Source organism: Petromyzon marinus, chromosome 49 (assembly GCF_048934315.1).
Source record: "Petromyzon marinus isolate PM22_M1 ecotype Great Lakes invasive population chromosome 49, UKy_Petmar_22M1.pri1.0, whole genome shotgun sequence".
NCBI classification, from domain to species: Eukaryota; Metazoa; Chordata; class Hyperoartia; order Petromyzontiformes; family Petromyzontidae; genus Petromyzon; species Petromyzon marinus.
The window spans coordinates 11,332,589-11,355,516 of NC_133715.1; the positions used below are offsets into that span (position 1 = coordinate 11,332,589).

At 43.2% G+C, this 22,928-nt stretch overlaps 2 protein-coding genes and 5 non-coding genes across 9 annotated transcripts in view; 1 reads left to right on the forward strand and 6 right to left on the reverse strand.

Annotated features, from left to right (window-relative positions):
• Positions 1–4,435, forward strand: part of TRAPPC10 (trafficking protein particle complex subunit 10) — a 32,121-nt gene extending 27,686 nt beyond the window's left edge. For all 3 annotated transcript variants that reach the window (XM_076074692.1, XM_076074693.1, XM_076074694.1), the window contains exon 24: positions 280–4,435. In XM_076074692.1, the coding sequence (XP_075930807.1) occupies positions 280–530 (251 nt within the window). In that variant the 3' untranslated portion in view covers positions 531–4,435. The remainder of the gene's footprint in view (positions 1–279) is intronic.
• Positions 3,810–10,619, reverse strand: RPL13A (ribosomal protein L13a). Its single transcript, XM_032972565.2, has 8 exons — positions 10,508–10,619; positions 9,205–9,277; positions 7,560–7,625; positions 6,811–6,912; positions 5,905–5,990; positions 5,104–5,163; positions 4,462–4,584; positions 3,810–3,941 (listed from the first exon to the last, which is right to left on the reverse strand). The coding sequence occupies exons 1-8, from the start codon at positions 10,526–10,528 to the stop codon at positions 3,855–3,857; spliced, it is 618 nt and encodes a 205-aa protein (XP_032828456.1). The 5' UTR covers positions 10,529–10,619; the 3' UTR covers positions 3,810–3,854.
• On the reverse strand, positions 4,143–4,216 carry LOC116953060 (small nucleolar RNA SNORD34). Its single transcript, XR_004404531.1, has one exon. It is a non-coding gene; the product is annotated as a small nucleolar RNA SNORD34 (small nucleolar RNA).
• On the reverse strand, positions 4,904–4,985 carry LOC116953059 (small nucleolar RNA Z195/SNORD33/SNORD32 family). The gene has a single exon (XR_004404530.1). It is a non-coding gene; the product is annotated as a small nucleolar RNA Z195/SNORD33/SNORD32 family (small nucleolar RNA).
• Positions 5,767–5,839, reverse strand: LOC116953064 (small nucleolar RNA SNORD50). The gene has a single exon (XR_004404535.1). It is a non-coding gene; the product is annotated as a small nucleolar RNA SNORD50 (small nucleolar RNA).
• Positions 7,351–7,435, reverse strand: LOC116953058 (small nucleolar RNA Z195/SNORD33/SNORD32 family). Its single transcript, XR_004404529.1, has one exon. It is a non-coding gene; the product is annotated as a small nucleolar RNA Z195/SNORD33/SNORD32 family (small nucleolar RNA).
• Positions 8,743–8,817, reverse strand: LOC116953061 (small nucleolar RNA SNORD34). The gene has a single exon (XR_004404532.1). It is a non-coding gene; the product is annotated as a small nucleolar RNA SNORD34 (small nucleolar RNA).
• Positions 10,620–22,928: the final 12,309 nt, after the last annotated feature.

Sequence of the window (22,928 nt, forward strand, 5' to 3'; positions counted from 1 at the left end):
AGATGCCAGGTGTGATCAGAGGACCAATCCAAGGCACAATTACTGTACGCCTTTTTCGGTCTTTCCATCTATTACAGAAAGCGTTAGAATTGGGTTTTACCCCAGAGGCAGTGCCAAACTGTTTCCACAGCGATCAGAAACCGCTGATCAACTGAAATTCCAGACAGCACTTTACTGTTGAGTAATCACCTTTTATTACTTATATTAGTATTCAGCAACTTTAAGTGGCTGCATATAAAATAACAAAACCCATGCACTGTCCTCTCCATCCATGCCCAGTGCCAGACGGAGAGGGCGAACATGACGACGCGGGAGCAGCAGTGTTGCCCAGTGACACGGACAGTGTGCGCAGCCGGTGGTCTGGGGGCAGCGCGGGTAGCGGTGGAGCGGCTCTGCTGGGCAGCTCCTTCCCGCTCGTGCCCCGGTTGCAACAGTTTGCAGCAGGGCAGGTTTACCACGCTAGCCGTGCTGCGCAAGTGCTGGTGCTGCCGGCACATGACCACAGCCTCCTGGACGTCACGGCACCGTGACAAGCGCTCCAATGTCACCGCTCCCAGTTTGTGCAGTTAAGTCTCTCAATGGGAAATATACGATTGCACTGGCACAAGCCAGGATGGGAGAGTCACGGTATGAGTAGTTTTATACTGATTATTTGGCATGCTGATCTGTAAACAATCCCTCGATACACTGGCTTTGGTTCCCAAGCCAGATAAGAGACAAACAGGGCAAAGGGGATAGGGCTAATGGCTAGAGCGTCACCACATCATTTGTATCATTTGCCAACGGTGCTAATTGGTGGTGTGAAACCTCTTGATAGGATTGTCAATGAACCACATTTTGCTCGTCTCCAGATGCAACTTCAGTGTGATACCATGGCCACCATTTTAAATACATGGCTCTGCCTGAGCTATACTGGGCAACCTCAGCCCTGATGAGGCTAAGGTTGTGCAGTGGAAGTAATTTACAGTTGTCAGGTGGCTCAATACCATTTCTGATCCTGTGTTTGAATCTGGAAATTCTGAGATCCAATTGGATTCTCAAGTTTAGTAAATGGTCACAGCCTAGTAACCAATGATTGGACATGAGGTTTTTTTTAATTTGATTGGTCTTTTTGCATATAATTTAAAAAAAATAGGACATGCAACACTTTGCAAGACATTGTGGGGCCTTAAATGTGGAAAGGTGCGACTATCTTTGGGACACCTTGATTCTATTCTTTAGGCCTTTTGGTAAAGTCACGTAGGTTCAAAGGAAATAACTACGTTTTGATCGCAACACAAGCGGTCGTCATCAGAAGGGTATTAAGCTTCTAAAGGCAAACTTTATAAAGGTTTGAGATGGGCGTAGCCCAAATGTCAGCAGCATGGGCAGGGCAGCTGTTAATGTAAATGGTGGACGGCGACTGCGAAGGTGGTGGGTTTTCCACCAATTGAAGGGCTGCCAGGTAAAAAATGAGCATGTTAATGTAAGATCAGTGAGCAGCCTCCACGGCGACCACGCTGAGGTGGCTATGTTAATGAGATCAGCGTGTGAATGGCAGTTGGTAGGTGCGCGAAGGCAGCTGTGCCAGACATTTAACCAGTTAATGTAAAATCAGAGCCCAAAAAATAACTATTGGAAGGTGGTAGGATGGGATCACAGCCAGTTATGACAAACTGGTTGATAACATCCTTCCAATGATTGCTCAGTTTGTACCCATCTCAGTTGAAATTGGCTATATATGGATGGCTTCATGAATGAACCTTTGTTGATAGCCAAAGAATGAATTCCTGCAATCACGAAAGCTTTAAGTCAAGATTTAACCTTGATGCTATCTAGTTAGAAAAGTGGCCAAAAAACAGGACTATTGGATTCAACATCTTCACTGAAAAGGGGTTTTCATCTCATGGCAACACCATATAGCATGTATTGTTGATCAGCTTGTTATATAGACCTGCTCCCTTGGTGTCAGGACTCAAGCATCAATTTGCTGTTGTGGTGCATGTAGAACCTAACCGCTAATGGCTGCAGGGGATCACGTGAACCAGTCAGTGTACATAGACAACTAAAGCTCCCTTTGCTAGGCCCAGTCGGTTCCAAATAGCTTTGCACGATTTAAGGCTGGGGCATTCTTCAAACTAATTGTGATGTAATTGAGCTGTTGCAGCCTGAATAAAGTTTCAAGCCCATTAAAAATTAGTTTTTATCATACTCTGGTTCTTTTAGTAAAGTCACGTAGGTGACTTAGGATATCTGACCAAAGCTTGTTAAAATAATCATGCTCATCAGTTCCCTCAAAGCCCATATAGCTACTTATGACAAGAGCTGCGCCATGCCATTCCTGGAACAGCCTGTTACTCATGCAAACCTAGATCCAATGTCTTCCTAATTACTATTTCTAAGCTAGTCATTGGATGAAACTCGCGTGTCACGCACGAACAATTTTATCCATAGATGTCTTGTGTAAGAATCACATTTCAAAAGGCTTGTACACTGCATATTCACAAATTAATGTACATTTGTTCTTCGTGTCCCTATTTATCATGAGTGCATGCCTAAGAGGAAAGTGTTGGATGGATGTCAGGCACCAATTAATAACTGCTCATTCTACATTACTTTTGCAGTGGCACTGATCACCTTCTTGCGTCATTTAAGCGACCACTGATGAATGGATCAGGTTAACAGTCATGTATAAGTCCTTTGGAAGTATCAAGTACTCCCATACGTTTAGTCAGATCCAAATGGGAAATAACCCTGGAAATGGCTAAATATACTGGGTTTTCTTCACGTTTGAATGAGCCACATGTATTTACAGCCCATTAAACATTCTGTAAATGAGGCAGGATTAGCTAAATAAGAGATCAAAATTACTGAGCACTGTCCCAATTCCTTTCGCAGGTCACATTCAAACACCACAGCATTATCCAATGTGCATGTCAACAAAGTATGAAGAGAAAGCCCTTATCAAGTGTCGACAGGTCAGAATATATTTCACTCGTACCACAGTGATTGAAATCTATTCAGGACCTTTTTAAAGGTGGTTGATCTCATGTGGCTGCGAGCCGTGTGAAGATTTGTCCCACATTCATTAATCCAGGAAAAATCTATGGGAGAGTAGCTTTGATTGGATGTAAGATCACAATAAAGGGTTCACTTTGCACACCGAGGCAAGTAGTGAACTATTTGTCCTTTGTAAACGTGACATGTTTTACTGTTTGGCCGTGTTGAGTTGTGGAGGGTTACGACATTTATAAATAACGCCATCTAACCCAGAAACCTTTATTATGAACATGTCACCTGTATTCACTCATTCACCAATTAGGCACCTCCATTTCCTACTGCTGAATCGGATGGTAGTCATGCGTTTTAACCAGCAGCTAGTTTCTCAACAATCAAGGCAGATTCTAGATTTGAAACTTTCGTGACTGCAAGGATCCATACTCTTTGGTTCTATTCGGTAAAGTCACGTAAAAAACAACAAAAATTTCACGTTTCGGCCACAACACAAGTGGCCTTCATCAGGTGAAGGGACCAGACTGTCTAGAGGACAGCGCTATCCTCTAGACAGTCTGGTCCCTTCACCTGATGAAGGCCACTTGTGTTGTGGCCGAAACGTGATTTTTTTTTTAACGTGACTTACCGAATAGAACCAAAGAGTATGAATCAAGGCAGAATTATTCATGTACACTGTCTCCCCCCCCTCCCCCAAAGGTTGCACTCAATAAAACTCGAGCTTTAAAAAAATGTTTTACATTTTCTGCTCACAAAGCACTGTTTTGAGTTGGACAATTCAGTGATCACCATGAAATAAAAAGGCACACGAGGTCAGCTCATTGACTCAAGATGTATTAACAATACAGGTTGACCAAAACACCTCATATGAGGACACCGTACTGCTTCAGCACCGCTGTGTATGCGCAGATCTTTTTCTCCACGTTCTTCTCAGCCTTTTTGCGCAGCGTCTAAATAAACACACACTTGCATTAAGCTTAGTCGACCATCAGAATCGAGTTTTACCATGGGCGTTTTTGGTAATGACGCATTTGCATTCTCAAACAACCCATGGGGTAGAACAGAAATTTAAATGCATGCCCCCATGCAGAGCCCACTGCCTTCTAGCATGCAGAATTTTGTTGCTAAAATGGTAATTGTTATTGCCCTTGCTCCATCTCAGAAATTAAGTTTCTATCACACTCAGTCAAACAATGTAGGTAAAAGTAAAACATCATCGATGGAGTGGCATGGGCGCATGCACAAACTGATATTTAAAGGGGGTAACACCACTTTCACCCTTGGCATTCATCTTCCACTTAAAACTACTGCTTTGTACATGCACTGATGGTTATGTCATATAGGGTGCAGCTTTCTATTGTGCATCACAACTGTCGCGTGGTTTTGTATGACTGTTGTGTACTGTCAAATAAAACGTTGTACACGCTCTCATGAGTGGTGTGGTGGGGGACAGTGTTGTGTATTACAAACCACTGTTTTCTTCTTCTTTTCATAGTGCAGCTTGGCTTTCTGCTTCCTCTTCTCCTCCAGGGTAGCAGTCACTGCCTGGTACTTCCAGCCCACTTCATGGGACAGGCGGCCCAGTACTGCAAACTACATACAAAGCGCATGCCAAGCATACAGCCAACACACACTCACGCCAGGCACACCACACACAACACGATACACCATACACCACCATGGGCAGGCACAGCACACCACTCCAAACAAGCAGAACACATCAAACAATGCACAGGACACACCGTCACCACAGCACACATGGTGAGTTTCAAAACATTAAGCAGTGGCGCAAAAGCTCAACGGTCATGAAACCATTAATAAGATACTTTATGCAGTTCTTAAAAGTTTTAACTTGCTGGGAGTTATTAATATGGTGTTCTAACACCACCATGCAGCTTCTGTGATTGGGAGCCCTGGCTCAGATGGTAGTGCATGTAAGTGTAATTTCACTCTTGCTAAAGTCAAAGAAGTGTTAAGTTAGCATCACTGCCAGGGGCTCACAGATCCTCTAACCTAACCAAACTCAGTATGCATTAACATTTGTAAAGTTCACATGTAGCACAAATTTAAATCATGACACTGCAATGACAGCGAGCCGGCTGTGTTGCTCACCTTGCGTGTGGGCTTCAGACGGACGACTTTGAGGGCAGCCGGAACAACCATGCGCTTCCTCTGTGCAGACACCACAGTGTCACTTCACAATGCATCCACAATTGTTCCATGCCAGGTCACATTAGCCACTCAATCATATTAGTGCAATGCACAAGGCTACTAAGATAAATACAATTCACATCAAGTGTTAAGAATTTTATTTCAATTATATTCACCATGATTGCAATAATTCACCCCCACAATGTGATAAATTGTTGAAAAATTACACCTATTTTTTAGCCTTGTAACAACACTTGGATGAGTTTCACATTTAAAGATCATGTATATGCTTAGTATTCGGACCAACAAGAGTGACATCACTCAATGCCACTTGAAAACATTTGACATACAAGCTTGCGAAAAAACATGCACTAGATACTCTTTGGGTCTTTCGGTAAAGTCACGTAGATAGAAAAATAACTAGAATTGTATTCCTATACACAAGGACCGTGGCATAAATGTAAAACCCAATTTAATAAATCTAACCATCCCCATTCACTTTAGAGAAAGCCAGGCTATGGTTTAAATTTATGTAACATTTAGTATCTTACAATAAAAACCTCGCATGGAGCAATGTACATAAATCATCAGAGTACTGCAGTAATATTTTATGCCATGGTGCGAGCCTCAGAAGCCAGATCCGTAATGGGCATTTTTTCATCACGTGTCAGGTTAGCAAAGGTTCTCATCATCAGCTGCAGCATCATGGCATTCTTCACAACTAGCCGACGTTATCACGGGGGTAACACAATGAGTAGGCACCTTGTCATAGGGCGGCGGGATCCCGTCAAACACCTTCAGGCGATCCAGTGCGGCCTGGCCCCGCTTGGTCTTGTGGGGCACCATGCCTGCATCGCACCAATCGCCGCACAGGTGTTAATGGGAAATGAATCGTTGCGGTGATGAGTCCACAGTATGAGCTGATCAACAATCCTGCCGCAAACTGGGGAGGACACGCATACATGAGGCTAGCAACGCAGCGGTTGCTAGCCTCAACGCAGTGGTTGCTAGCCTCAGAAGCCAGATCCGTAATGGGCAACTTTTCATCACGTGTCAGGATAGCAAGGATCCTCATTGGCTGCAGCACTACGGCGTTCTTCACCACAATTACCTCACATTTAGCACCTATTAGCACGGTTGGCTACAGACGGTGGCGAAAGAAATTCACACAAAACTAGCAAACACCATCATCACAGGGAGTGAGAGCATGCACCTGCCATAGGATTGTGGGATTCCATCATATAGCTTATGTTACCTGCTGGGAGCCATGAGGTAGTTTTTAAAAGGACAAACTCAAGAGCCTTATTCTTTCTTGTGTAGTTAAAGGTATTATTTAAATATTCCAATTTTGTCTATTGCTGTTTAAAGTCAGACAATGTCAGATTAATGTTGGACCATTTAAGCCTGGCAGACTCCCCTATCTTAGTGGTACTAACATAAAAATGCCATCCAGCAAACATGTTTCACAATCGTGGTTTTTCAACCTCCACCATACAGCAGGAAGTTCGCTTTGTTAATTCACCCCAAAGAAAATCGCCATCAACTCTTCTATAAAAGGCCACTTTAGAGGTAGGCTTGTTAACCACCTGGACATCTCATCATACACGCGAGCAGATGGTGGTGCGGTGCCAATGCGCAGTGCAAGTATCGGGCAAAAGTGAGCAGTACCTCTCACGGTCCGCCAGAAGATGCGGCTAGGCGCACGGAAGTGGTACGGCCCGCGCGACGGGTTGGTGTTCATGCGCTTACGCAGGAAGGCCAGGTACTTCACTGTGGAGAAGAGGAAGAAACTGCATGCGACTCTCGAATCTGTTGCATCTTCAGACACTAGTTGCACCCATGATGTCTCAATGGATGACTGTGTCAACTGCAGTAGCACTTTCCATGGCTATGCAATGGGTGAATGTGAAGGATATGTAGGTTGTGTTGAAATTTGTCTGAAGACCTTGTTCAGAATCAAATTCTGCTTTTATGGGTTCATTTGTGGGATTTGTGATGCAACTCGGTGCATTGTAGGCTTGCAATTTATCACGTTGAGATGTGTCGATTAAAAAGACAACCACAAGGGCAGCTGTAATGCAAAAAAATGAATACTGCCAAAATTATCCAAATTCTAAACATTCAAAGGCATTTTGAGTCTTGGTTTACGATGTACATGTGGTTACGTAAATGTAGTACAGGCATGATTAAAACATGCTGAAAACAAGGCCAGGCTCAGATGGTAGTGCATGTATAAGTAATTTCACGGTCGTGAAACTCAAAACATATATATTTGGTCATCATCATTGCCAGGGACCCATGTTGTTCCAGCAAACTCAAATATCAACAAGTGCTTAAGGTTTGCTCTTACCAAATCAGCAATATCATATAAACGGTTGTCTAGGATTCTGTTTCAATAACCACATGTCTTCACTTACGCTTGTTCCTGTAGAAGTTGCCCGAGATGTTGATTCCCTCACATCGTACAACTACCACTTTGTGACCTGCACATCAGACACAAGCAAGCACAATTTAAGGACTACATTAAATCAGACAGATTTTTTTTAAGGAAATACCAAGGATATATGCTGATATCAAACGTTCTATACAGCCACAATAATCGCACCTGGAGTGCAGAAATATGTTTCACTTAATAGTTGTATTAAGTAACTGCCAATCATATCCAAGAACTAAATGGTTCTGACCAATGGTAATGGTATCGCTAAGATGTTCAGCAAGTTTAATGGTTCTAGACTTGAAGCTTTCATGACTGCAAGGATTCACACTCTTTGGTTTTTCGGTAAAGTCACATAGGTAAAGTAAAATAAAACTAAATTAAATCACGTTTCGGAGGAAACACAAGCTTCCATCTTCAGGTTTCCACCTGAAGACGGAAGCTTGTGTTGGTTTCCACCTGAAGATGGAAGCTTGTGTTGCCTCCAAAACGTCGTGCTTTAATTTAGTTAATTTAGTTCACCTACGTGACTTTACCGAAAAAAAAACAAAGTTTAATGGTGATACACCAAGGGATTAATAGTTATAAAAATGTGCGGTGTCCTTGGATGGACACATTCCTGTGCATGACAACCAGCTCGCTTAAAATCAACACCTGCATATATCCAGACTACATAATAGTCTGCATCCATGTGTTCATGGAGCAGTGTTTGTTTATTTTCTTTATACGGCAGTGGGCGAGCTTTCAAAAGTTAGGTTACAAGTGGTGATCAGAAAACAATGGGTATCAATTGCCATTTCACAATTTATTGATGTTTACCATGAGACATCCACTGAATCAGCGTATTCAAAATATTAGGCTCATAGAATACCAAATAAAAATCAAACACACGATACTGTATAGTACAAGGGAAAAAAATCCTTGAATAAAATTGTGATCCTGAATTTATGACCAATTAATTTCATGGTACAGGTGAATCATTACACCTAAATGGCCAATCGCTTTCACCATGCTTTTTCATTCAACAGATCACCCATATAAAGACCGATGTTCAACAAGGACTTCTCAGGGCATCAGGAAACATCTAGTTATCAATCATTTCACAACCACAAAACACAAGTCTAACACGCGTGAACTAAGTGTTTCGCTGCTGTTCTGTGCCTTTGCTCCATCTCAGAAAATAAGTTCCTATCATGCTGAAGTCAAACAATGTAGGTAAATTTAATGCATCATTGATGGAGCAACAGGTAAATGCGAAATTCGATGCTAAAAAGGCGATACTAGTCACCCTTAGCATTGGAAAATATCACATCTGAACAGTGTATGCATAAATTTCGATTAAGCTTTCGTGACTGCAAGGATTCATCTTCTTGGTTCTTTCGGTAAAGTCACGTAGAATGTCTTATTTTATTATTTTATTCTCATTCTACGTTACTTTACCGAAAGAACAAATAAGATGAGTGTATGCATGAAATACATGGTGTTCAGTGCCGAAATTATACGGGATTGCTTATTATACAAATTCGATACTTTATTGGGCCCTCCAACGAGTCGAATGAACAAAAAAGATACATCAGCTGCCTTGTTTTATTTTTAATTCAACAATCACTTGCGTGTACATTACTCACCAATTAGGATCTGCTTGGCAACGATAGCCGACAGACGACCGAGCAGGTGACCCCGCCCGTCAATCAGAAGCACCTGGAAAAATATATTAATGCACTCATTATGCTGTGTGCTTATGTACGGCCCTGTTTATCCAGCGGAGAATCGCTGCATACGGATCAAGGGAATTATATGTCCATACTTAACGACGTTGATCATTGCACGCATGGGGGCAGTCTTCTGCTGCGCTATAACGTACTGTACTGTATATTAGACTATAATTGTACGTATACAGCGGCATTAAAGTCGCATAACTCTAATGAAACAATGCCAAGATACCGAGCTACAACGTAATTCAAAATTGCATTTAACACGGTATTTCCTGTAATTTTAAAAAAAATGTTTCACTCTTAAGAGTTTCATGTGGTTATAAGTGAAATAAGTAACGTTACGTTTTTAATCGTGAGATTGAACAAATTCCCAACATGATCTGATAAAAACGCAATACGAACATATAGCTGATGGCGCACAAGCATCACATTACCGCAGCGTAAAAGTAACCACGTAATTTTATTTCAGACTCATGATGCCAAGTGCCGAAAAACCACATCACTATGCAGTTTACACGAGGGCTTCATTAATTTTCGTAAAGGCTGCGTGGTCATAGATTCGTATAATACTTTACGATGAGACGTTAAAGACGCGCGATATCATTAAACGCAGGCCATAGAGGGCCGGGGTTGCCCAACTAAGGCGAGTCGAAGCAAGTCTGTCTGGTCTAGCGAAAGGGCCTAGAGCCGGCAATGGACATTCCACATTACCAAGTTGGTGACCTGCCTATCCACGAAATTCCCAGTTTGTAAGAATGATATTACTAAACTGCTTCTCGATGTAGTCAACGAGTCTTAAGCCGGTTAAATAATTCAGAACCTAAAACTACAACCACCTACAAGCGCTAGTACACTACAGAATACGGGCACACAGGCTGTTACCAGTGTTTACTCGCGTTACCGTACAAGCGACAGTGAGCGTCACCAAACAACTATTCACCATGCTAGTTTACTGTGAATATTTTACAAAACTATTTTAAAACAAGAAATTTAACCCTAATGCCACGTGAGAGGCGCGGAGCCTCGCCTCAACCAGGCCAAGGCCTCACATGCTATATCAATCACCCAACTTTCGCGCAGCAATTAAAAACTAAACCACTACATATAAGTGCCACCAAATCGACGTGTTTACGAGAACATTACACGCCAGAAACAAGCAAAATAGAGCGAAGCAACAGTGTAACGACGAAGTGAGATTATCCCGCACGCAGAGCACCTTCTGAAAGCGGTCCGCCATGGTGGCAAAAGAGAGAGGCGCGGGGTTTCACAGGCTCACATGTAGGGGCTGGGAACGTGCGTCATTGCGTCACTTCCACCGTACGCTTGCAATGACGTCATCACGCAAACTGGCGTGCTCTTGCGCAACGTTTCGTGAACGCTTTCGATGGTTACGTCATCACGTACTCAAAATGAACATGACGTGACAATAGGAATAGGTTTTACCCTTTTAACTGGCACAAAAACTGACACCTTTATTCAAGGCATCATGTTTGCAATAACCACAACACAAGCAGTCAAAATGCAAACAAAAAAGACAACTCTGATAATAATATGCACTGTCCTTTTCTGTGCCAGTTAAAAGGGTAAAACCTATTCCTATATCTTGTTACTGGCAAAGGAGGTCTCATAATGACGTGGCAACTTTCACCGTTTGAAAGTAGCCAACGTAGGCAAAAAGATGTTTGAATTTGACTTAAAACTTTCGTGACTGCAGGAATTCATATTATTGGTTCTTTTTTTTCACTCCAGCGCTGTCCTACCAGACAGTCTCGCCCCTTCACCTGATGAAGGCCGCTTGTGTTGTGGCCGAAACGTCGTGAGAATATTATTGTGTTATTTTATTTTATCAATTTATTATTTTATTCTCATTCTACGTGACTTTACCGAAAGAACCAAAGAAGATATTGGTTCTTTCGGTAAAGTCACGAATATAGAAAAAATATTAAAGCAAATGAAATAAAAATAATGACGACGTTTCGATCACAACGCAAGCGACAGGTTGCAAACTGGCCATTCGTGTCTATGAAGTTAAATTATTTGGTCATACTCCGTTGGCTGTGGTGCACAATAAAAACATATTTTTTTTGGTTCGATCTCGCAAATAAAAATGTGTCATTAAACCCACCACCACTCAACACAGCCAATTTGTAAGGTTTGTCAGCAAACACAACGTGCCAATTTGTTACGACTTCAGAATACCGGTGTGTTGGAGAATAAACCCACACACATTTACAATTCGAGTACGACGTTTCGCTGGTGATTACAACCAGCTTCATCAGGCGATGAACCATAATTGTGAAGAAGTCCAGTTTAAATTGAGCTATGGCAATGCCATCACTGTGAGTTTATTAGGTGCGCAGACCAGAGGGGAGTTAATGTAGCCATATCAATTACAATGGATCGTGTTAATCTTCCGATATTCAGTACCTATTATTATACTATCACTATAATACTCTTTGGTTCTTTCCATAAAGTCACGAAGTTTAACACGTAGGCTTTATTACGAAAGTCACGTAGGTATAAAATAAAATCAATCACGACGTTTCGAGCGCAACACAAGCGCCCGTCATCAGGTGGGAAAGCATGATCTGCTGCTGAGGCAGACTGTTTTAAAAGGTTTGAAATGGGTGTAGCTCAAGGGTCATAAAGAAGTGGCCGGGGCTAGTGATAATGTGAGAAATTAGCGTGTAACTGTAAGATATGAAAGCGGCATCCTCGACGAGGGCACGGAAGTGGCTATGTTAATGTGAGAGATTAGCATGATGTTAATGTGAGAAATTAGAGGGCATGGAAGTGGTAATGTTAATGTGAGAGATTAGCATGATGTTAATGTGAGAAATTAGAGAGCATGGAAGTGGTAATGTTAATGTGAGAGATTAGCATGATGTTAATGTGAGAAATTAGAGGGCATGGAAGTGGTAATGTTAATGTGAGAGATTAGCATGATGTTAATGTGAGAAATTAGAGGGCATGGAAGTGGTAATGTTAATGTGAGAGATTAGCATGATGTTAATGTGAGAAATTAGAGGGCACGGAAGTGGCTATGTTAATGTGAGAGATTAGCATGATGTTAATGTGAGAAATTAGAGGGCACGGAAGTGGCTATGTTAATGTGAGAGATTAGCATGTAACTGTAGAAAAGGAGAGCAGCCTCCTCGAAGAGGGAGTGCAGCCCAACGGGTGCAATACAAAGGGCCTGTGAGTATGAGAGTGCAATCCAAAGGACAAGAGAGCATGAGAGTGCAATCCAAAGGCATGAGAGTGCAATGCAAAGGACATGTGAGCATGAGAGATCTAAGAGAGAGGCATAGAGAGAGAGAAAGACACAGAGAGTCGGAAATAACAGCTGACATAGGCAGGTAGGATGGAAACATCACAGTCAGTAGTAATAGGTTTTTAGCCTTTTATCTGGCACCAAAACTGACACCTTTATACAAGGGATCATGTTTGCAATAACCACAACACAAGCAGTCAAAATGCAAACAAAAAGAGACAACTCTGATAATGATGTGCACTGTCCTTGAAATTGATTGGTCCACACCCGAGACGGCTTTTCTTAGAGCCTAGTCTCCACTGGTGTTGGACCAGATGACGCCAAAAGGCGTACAACTCAAAAACCGCACTATCAGAGTATTGAGAGCTCGGGGTAAGCATTTACATTAAGAGACCTCATTTGCCAGTAGCAAGATATAGTAATAGGTTTTTAACCTTCTATCTGGCACCAAAACTGACACCTTTATACAAGGGATCATGTTTGCAATAACCACAACACAAGCAGTCAAAATGCAAACAAATAGAGACAACTCTGATAATGATATGCACTGTCCTTGAAATTGATTAGTCCACACCAGAGATGGCTTTTCTTAGACATCTTTTCTAAGACATCTTCTCGGTTGAAGTTGTGTCTGTGTTTATATATCTGGATGGCTTCATGAACAAATCTTTCAAGGTAGCCGGTAGGTTTGCAGAGTACTTCCGTATTGGAAAAATCAATTTGTGTGAGCCCACAGCGTTAAAACAATGATCAGCAACCGCAGAGGTATTGGTCCTCCCGTGTTTCAGATCCGCCTTGTGTTCACGAACGCGGTCCGAGACATGTCGTTTCGTTTCCCCAATGTAACTGCTGCCACAAACACAACTCAGTTTGTAGACACCAGGGTATTGCATGTCAGGAATCACATCCTTGACAGATGGGATTAAATCGCGGATTTTGTGTACTGTGTGGAAACGAACCTGGATCCTGTGTTTGTTTAAGATTTTGGAAATCTTTTTGGTAACCCCTGCTATGTATGGTAAAGTGATGGTTTTGGTTAGATCCTCAGAAGGTTGTCTCGCCATGGCTGGGGAGGCAGCTTTGCGGATTGTACGGTCCGAGTATCCGTTCATCCTGAGGGCTTGGTGTACGTGCTCCAACTCACTAGCTAGGTGGTGCTGGTCGGAGATGCAACGGGCCCTATGGTGTAGTGTATTGACGAGGGAATTCTTCTGGGATGGATGGTGGTGGGAGTCAGGCTTTAGATACGCTTCCGTATGGGTGGCTTTCCTGTAGACCGAATGTCCCAATAAACCATCAGGTTTCTTCTCGATTAAAACATCCTGGAATGGTAGCTTGCCATCCTTTTCCACTTCCATGGTGAATTTGATAGACGTGTGTATGGAATTGATGTGGTTGGGAAATTGGTTCAGTGCTGGCAGGCCATGTGGCCAGATGACGAACGTGTCATCTACGTATCTCTTCCACAATGAAGGACGTAGGGTGGATGTCTGGATGGCATCTGTCTCAAATTTCTCCATGAAAACATTCGCTACCACGGTAGGACCAATACCTCTGCCGTTGCTGATCATTGTTTTAACGCTGTGGGCTCACACGAAATAGATTTTTCCAAGACGGAGGTATTCTGCAAACCTACTGGCTACCTTCAGAGATTTGTTCATGAAGCCATCCAGATATATAAAAACAGACACAACTTCAACCGAGAAGATGGGAACAAACTGAGCAATCATTGGAAGGACGTTATTAACCAGGTAAAGTCTTAACTGACTGTGATGTTTCCATCCTACCTGCTAATGTCAGCTGTTATTTCCGACTCTCTGTCTCTCTCATGCTCACATGTCCTTTGCATTGCACTCTCATGCTCTCATGTCCTTTGGATTGCACTCTCATGCTCTCTTGTCCTTTGGATTGCACCCATTGGGCTGCACTCCCTCTTCGAGGAGGCTGCTCTGCTCTCCTCCTTTTCTACAGTTACATGCTAATCTCTCACATTAACATAGCCACTTCCGTGCCCTCTAATTTCTCACATTAACATCATGCTAATCTCTCATATTAACATAGCCACTTCCGTTCCCTCTAATTTCTCACATTAACATCATGCTAATCTCTCACATTAACATAGCCACTTCCGTGCCCTCTAATTTCTCACATTAACATCATGTTAATCACCCACATTAACATAGCCACTTCCGTGCCCTCGTCGAGGATGCCGCTTTCATATCTTACAGTTACATGCTAATTTCTCACATTAACATCACTAGCCCCGATCACTTCTTTTTGACCCTTGGGCTACACCCATTTCAAACCTTTTAAAACAGTCTGCCTCAGCAGCAGACCATGCTTTCCCACCTGATGATGGACGCTTGTGTTGCGCCCCAAATGTCGTGATCTATTATTTTTCCACCTACGTGACTTTACCGAAAGAACCAAAGAGTATGGATTCCTGCAGTCACGAAAGCTTCAAATCAAGATTGAGAGCAAGAAACTCCACATCAGACACAAGCTCGCCTCGCTGGCAATACTAATCATCCGTCTCGCAGGACAAGAATGTCGTAGTCAAGCTATTCGTGCTGAGGCAAATCACTTTGTGGAAGCTGAATTGATTGAACAACTGCGGCGCATTGAATGTAGATTGCCAGTTCTGTGGTTCACGAAATTTTGCTGCTGAGCGGCCATCAGATGGAAAATTCACAAGTTGCTGTCGGGAAGGCAAAGTGAAAGTGGAAAAGCCGATCGACTCGATGGAAACGTGGTCCAATATCCTCAATTTCTCCGTGAGCCTCTAGCAAATCCTGAGCATAGCAACTACAGAAATTTTCGTGAAAATGTTCGTTCATACAACAGCGCATTGTCGTTTGCATCAAAGGGGGCTAAGATTGTTGACTTTCATGGAGGCGGTCCTCACGTGTTCAAGGTTCATCGCCAAATTTACCACAAGACAAGCCATCTTCAACCAACTAACGGTCAAGCAAGACAATACGCTCAACTTTATGTTGCCGACAGCACACAAGCAACAGAAATTCAAACGAATCATCCTGCCAACGCTCAGTGCAATCCACGGCTTCTGGATCAAATTGACCACTCCTATCGAATCCACAATCGACTCGCCAACACATACACCATGCTTCGCGAAGTAGAAGATCGAGCTGCACAGGAAGCAAATGCTGCAGGCGAGGCGATGCCGGTTGTGAATTTGGTGTTTCGGCAAGATTGTCATTCAGATCAGCGTCGCTACAATGCACCAACTGCCAACGAGATCGCTATGATGTTTGTGAACAATGATGGTGAGCCGCCCTTTGAATGTGACATTCGCGTGTATCCGAAGAATATGAATTACTGCAGTCACGAAAGCTTTAAATCAAAATTTAACTCCCAACAGCCTTTCATTAATCTGAACATTCTCAGCCCAAATTTGGAGCCAATGTCCTATCTGCTGTTGTATCCATTTGGTGAAGCTGGATGGCCACCAAATTGGCAATGTGAGGCTTATGCTGGAGCTCAAGTCAATGCAACGAGAGTGAATGTCACCGAATTACAGTATGTTGCAGCGCTAACGGCGATCAGAGACACATTCACGAAGCAGTGCTGGAAAGCTCACGCAACAGTGGATTGTCGATTCGTACCTGCAGGTTGAAGTGAATAATTTGAATTACATTCGCCAACATCATGCAGAAATCACGAGTTGAGCTTTATCAAGGACTTGCCCGATCACATGGAGAATGCCTCTAAAAACGCTGGAAGACAAGCTGGAGTTCCCGTTATTCTGCCTTCATCTTTCGAAGGTTCACCGCGGAACATGAAAGAGCGAAGCGCAGAAGCGATGTCAATTTTCGCGAAGCAAGGCGCTCCCAATCTCTTCATCACATTCACTGCAAATCCAAGGTGGAAATACATCACCAACAATTTGCATCAAGGTGAACAAGCATCTGGTCGACGTGTTTTCAAGTTGAAACTTAAATCGTTGATGCAGGATCTCACTGTGCATGGTGTTCTGGGAATCTCAACGACTTTCGTCTACACCATCGAGTTCCAGAAACGCGGACTGCCTCACGCACACATCTTGATAACATTGCGAGTTGATGATATATTCACTAGCTCTGAGCGCATCGATCAGGTTGTATCTGCTGAAATTCCCATTGCGACTGAAAATCTGTGGTTGCACGAAATTGTCACTAGATCCATGATGCATGGCCCATGTGCAGCTGGAAATCCTCGAGCACCCTGCATGCAAGATCGAAAGTGCTCAAAGGCGTTCCCGAAGCAATTTTCTACCACGACAGCACACAATGTGAACAAATATCCTCTGTATCATCGGCGATAAGGAATTTCAGCAGAAGTTCGTGGATCGTCAATGAATAACAGATGTGGTGCCGTACAATCCCTATCTACTGCTGAGGTACAATGCTCATATCAACGTCCAAGTCTGCACATCACTAAAAGCTGTGAAATATATTTATAAATATATTTACGAAGGATTCGACTGTGCCAATATGACGATCATTGCCGGCGAGAATCCTCAACGTCGACACGACGAGCTGTCAAATTTCATCAACACAATATACGTGAGTGCACCAGAAGCTATGTGCCGTTTGCTCGAGTCGCCAATGCATGATCCTTCGCATGCCGTGATTAGATTGCCCGTGCATTTGCCAAATCAGAAAGGTGTTGTGTTTCAAGAAGCTCGAGAAGAAGAGGCGTTGGAAGCGGCTCGATCAGGTCGCACTAAGCTCGAATCTTGGTTTCAGCTAAACATGATTGATCCAAACGCCCAATATTTTCTCTACAACGACATTCCATACAATTATGTGTGTGTCAACAACAACTGGAAGCAGCGACAAAGAGGAGGCACTAAGATCGTTGCGAGATTGCACACTGTTGGAATCAAAGATGAGCAATTCTATCTTAGGATGCTCTTGCTGCACCGTCAAAGGCGCTACCAGTTTTGAATTCCTCAGAACCGTCGATGGCGTCGTTTACACCACATTCAAGAAAGCTGCCTTTCATCGTCATTTGCTGGATTCAGACAAAGAATGATGCATGCAGGAGTCCGTGACATATCAAATGCCGAATCAAATGCGACAGACGTTTGCGTACATTTGCTGCTTCTGTATGCCAACAAACGCTGGCGAGTTGTGGAACAAGCATTCACTTGACATGTCGCTGGATTATCTACGGCGTCATGACGAAAATGTTGCATTGAACATGGCTCTGCAACGACATCAACGCAATTCTCAAACAACATGGATTGTCTTGCGCATCAATTGGTATTCTGAAACCGATAGGACATCCAATCGAAGCTCAGCTATATGACGCAGTGCAAGAAGAACAAGAAGCTGAAACGAGAATTTGCTCCCTTAATGGGCAATAGTTTGAAGCTTTCACAGCAATAATGAGAGCTATCGACGATGAGCATGTCCAGAACAGGCTTTTCTACTTAAATGGTCCTGGCGGCTCTGGAAATACTTTTTTTTGTACTCCACGCTGCTGTCATTTGTTTGTGGAAAAGGTCAAATCGCTCTTCCTTTTGTGACCACTGGAAGCGCAGCGACTTTACTGAAAGGCGGACGAACTGTCCACAGCAGATGCAAGCTTCCAGTTCCCCTCCTCGACACATCTTCTTTGTCGATGAGACTGAATTCGCCAGAAGGCGAAACGCTACGACAACCTTCGCTCATCATCATTCATGAAATTACGATGCTGACAAAGCATGGCCTTCGATGCATCGATCAGCTGTTGCGCGACATCATGCAGATTCAACGACCATTTGGTGAAAAAGTCGTCGTAATCGGTGGCGACTTCAGACAGACGTTGCCGGTTGTAGCAAAAGGCACCCGTGTTGATGTCACCGAGTGCTGCATCACATCCAGCAGATTATGGCAGCAATTTACCAAATTGACTCTCACGGCAAACCTTCGGAGTGATGATCAAAATAAGTATAATAATTGGCTGCTGAAAGTTGGATTGGGAACTTTGCCCGAGATATCTGGAGTGCTGTTAGGTTCCATGGAAATTCCACCTCAAATGATAACGGTTGATGATCTGGTCATCGCAATTTACGGTGAGAACTTGCAACGCATGCCTGCCGAAAAGCTTACGAAAATAACGATTCTGGCCCCTACCAACAAGGACACTCTCGAAATGAACCGAAACATCATCACACAGCTGTCTAGAAATCTCCGAATTTATTTCAGGTCTGACTCGATCGTGTCGGAAGATCCTGTGGACGCATTGAATCACCCTCCAAAATGTATTCGTGATCAAACGCCTTCAGGAATGCCGCCACACACATTGGCACTGAAGACAGGCGTTATCATCATGCTGCTGGGAAATCTGAACCCGAAGAACGGTCTTTGCAATAGAACGCGTTTGATGGTCAAATCAGTACAGAATAACTTCATCACCGCAGAGATGGTATCGGAATGCAACCGAGGCAAAATCGTCTTCATCCCGAGAATCGACCTAGCTTCAAGTGATGTCACTCTTCCTTTTGTACTGAAACAACGACAAATTCTGATAATTCCTGCATATGCGATGACGATCAACAAGTCCCAGGGTCAGACTTTTGAAAATTTGGGAATTTAACTCGAATAAACCCGCATTTTCCCATGGACAGTTGTACGTGGCTCTGTCTAGGTCTAAAATCCTCAGCGGATCAAAGTGTTCATCAAGGATAGTCTACTGCAGTGAAACCTTTTGAACAGTGATAAGAGATTCACACAAAATGTCGTATACCGAGAAATCTTCCAAAGTCCTTAATTTCATTTTTTAGGTTAAGAAAAAATAATTTAAGTGCAATAATTCCTACAAAAATTACAATTACAATCACAAAAGAAAACGTAAATGTACATCTTTAATATTACAGCTTCCGTCTAGGACGGGCAAAAGACTAGTTAGTAATAGTTGGCTGTGTCGGGTAGAAATTGGTCGCGAAATGCTGTGTGTTAAACTGTTGTGTTCAAGCACAAATGACAAAAAAAACCCTCAGCATTCATCAATAACGCTACCTTAAAAAATATATACGACGCTTTGGGCAATGGACCTTCATAATGCATAGAGCAGCCAGAAAGAATGGACAAGAGTTGGACACTGCAATTTACACAATGGGCCTCATGGGAATACAATTTTGAAATGTTTCCTGATGAACAGTTTATACATTACTCTATGGTTCTTTCGGTAAAGTCATGTAGAAAGAAAATAAAATACGTGACTTTACCGAAAAAAACAGAGTAATTCCTGCAGTCACGAAAGCTTCAAATAAAGTTGATACATTGGCATATAAAGTTACCTCATGAGTATATTTTGAATACCATATAGAACATTAAATAGTAAAAAAATAATGACTAAACTAATTGCGTTAAAAGTGAAATTTCTAAAAGTTGCTGGAACATTGCATTATGGGTGACCCCGTTGTAGTGAGGTCAACCGAACATTAGAAATGTACAGGTTTAATAGGCCAAAGCGACTTGCAAATATTTTCAATTCATTAACCTTTTGGGCAAATAGAAAAAAAGTTGTATTTGCTATTCATACCTCTAGTCTGTTAAGCTCTCTAGCAGTGGGCGCCACGTGGCGAGATGTTAACTACTGTACTTCGCCTAGTATGCAGGAGGTTGGTGAGTTCGATCCCGAACCCCGACGCTTGCTGTGTATTTTAAGTTTGTGCGTCTCTCTCCCCATGGTCGCGTGTATTTTCTCCGGGTCCTCCGAATTTTCGCTCTAACATTTAGAAACATGCATTTGGAGTATTTGGCTGCTATACAGTGAGGGAAAAAAAGTATTTGATCCCCTGCTGATTTTGTACATTTGCCCACTGACAAAGAAATGATCAGTCTATAATTTTAATGGTAGGTTTATTTGAACAGTGAGAGACGGAATAACAACAAAATCCAGAAAAACGCATGCAAAAAATGTTATAAATTGATTTGCATTTTAATGAGGGAAATAAGTATTTGACCCCCTCTCAATCAGAAAGATTTCTGGCTCCCAGGTGTCTTTTATACAGGTAACGAGCTGAGATTAGGAGCACACTCTTAAAGGGAGTGCTCCTAATCTCAGCTTTTTACCTGTATAGTGGAGTAGAAAATACACATGGGTAAATTGGCCATATACAGTACATACAGTGTGGGTCATATAAGGTCGGGCAGGTGATGAAGTCACGGGTGGCGTAAACAAGCCAAAGTAATTAAGGGATTCAAGGGACGAGGGCTGTGATTGGTCGAGAGGCTGTTAGCGTTAAGTGGCAGCGTCACGGAGTCTGGGCCGTTGGACAGGTGTGGAGCTGGTGGGATAATGCCAGCGAGGCACGTGGCAATTAATTAAGGCTGATTGGAAAGGGGATAAAAACGCTAGGTGATTTGGACGGCGGGGGAGTTGGCGAGAAGTGGAGACAGCAGCGGGTAGAGAGAGAGAGATGCGAAGAGTGGAAGCCCGGCAAGTGTTAGTGAGAAATAGATTGAGAGCCGAACCCAGAGGACAATAAATAGCGATAGCGAGAGTTAGCGTGAGCAGAGTGGAGATTACGGTATAGGTAGGTGCAGGGAGAGTTAGCGATAGACAAGTCACTGTGTGTGAAGAGATAGACAAGTCACTGTGTGTGAAGAGATAGACAGGTCACTGTGTGTGAAGAGATAGACAGGTCACTGTGTGTGAGGAGATAGACAGGTCACTGTGTGTGAGGAGATAGACAGGTCACTGTGTGTGAAGAGATAGACAGCTGAGGGGAATTCGAGTGTTCGAGTTGGCGGAGCGCGGAGAGGAGAAATTAAAGTGTGTGTGTGTGCGGAACGATGTAAATAAAAGTGACGGTGGAAGAAAGGCAATTGTCGTCCGAGTGAATCCAAGGCACTACACCTGTATAAAAGACACCTGTCCACAGAAGCAATCAATCAATCAGATTCCAAACTCTCCACCATGGCCAAGACCAAAGAGCTCTCCAAGGATGTCGGGGACAAGATTGTAGACCTACACAAGGCTGGAATGGGCTACAAGACCATTGCCAAGCAGCTTGGTGAGAAGGTGACAACAGTTGGTACGATTATTCGCAAATGGAAGAAACACAAAAGAACTGTCAATCTCCCTCGGCCTGGGGCTCCATGCAAGATCTCACCTCGTGGAGTTGCAATGACCATGAGAACGGTGAGGAATCGGCCCAGAACTACACGGGATGATCTTGTCAATGATCTCAAGGCAGTTGGGACCATAGTCACCAAGAAAACAATTGGTAACACACTACGCCGTGAAGGACTGAAATCCTGCTGCGCCCGCAAGGTCTCCCTGCTCAAGAAAGCACATATACATGCCCGTCTGAAGTTTGCCAATGAACATCTGAATGATTCAGAGGACAACTGGGTGAAAGTGTTGTGGTCAGATGAGACCAAAATGGAGCTCGTTGGCATCAACTCGCCGTGTTTGGAGGAGGAATGCTGCCTATGACCCCAAGAACACCATCCCCACCGTCAAACATGGAGGTGGAAACATTATGCTTTGGGGGTGTTTTTCTGCTAAGGGGACAGGACAACTCCACCGCATCAAAGGGACAATGGATGGGGCCATGTACCGTCAAATCTTGGGTGAGAACCTCCTTCCCTCCATGCCAGGGCATTGAAAATGGGTCGTGGATGGGTATTCCAGCGTGACAATGACCCAAAACACACGGCCAAGGCAAACAAAGGAGTGGCTCAAGAAGAAGCACATTAAGGTCCTGGAGTGGCCTGGCCAGTCTCCAGACCTTAATCCCATAGAAAATCTGTGGAGGGAGCTGAAGGTTCGAGTTGCCAAACGTCAGCCTCGAAACCTTAATGACTTGGAGAAGATCTGCAAAGAGGAGTGGGACAAAATGCCTCCTGAGATGTGTGCAAACCTGGTGGCCAACTACAAGAAACGTCTGACCTCTGTGATTGCCAACAAGGGTTTTGCCACCAAGTACTAAGTCATGTTTTGCAGAGGGGTCAAATACTCATTTGCCTCATTAAAATGCAAATCAATTTATAACATTTTTGACATGCGTTTTTCTGGATTTTGTTGTCGTTATTCAGTCTCTTACTGTTCAAATAAACGTACCATTAAAATTATAGACTGATCATTTCTTTGTCAGTGGGCAAACGTACAAAATCAGCAGGGGATCAAATACTTTTTTTTCTTCACTGTATATAGGTCCTGATCCTTTCCTACTCTGCAACCCATCTCACACATACATTGTATGTTGGGGATACGCACGCGCACCCACAAACACTTCACAAATCCAGAGAGCCAACTGTACACGGCATAGCACAATGGTAGTGACACACAAAGCCTACTTGTTGAACAATGGCATTCACATGAGACGTGCAGTGCATACTCAGTAGAGCAACAATTCATATCTGAC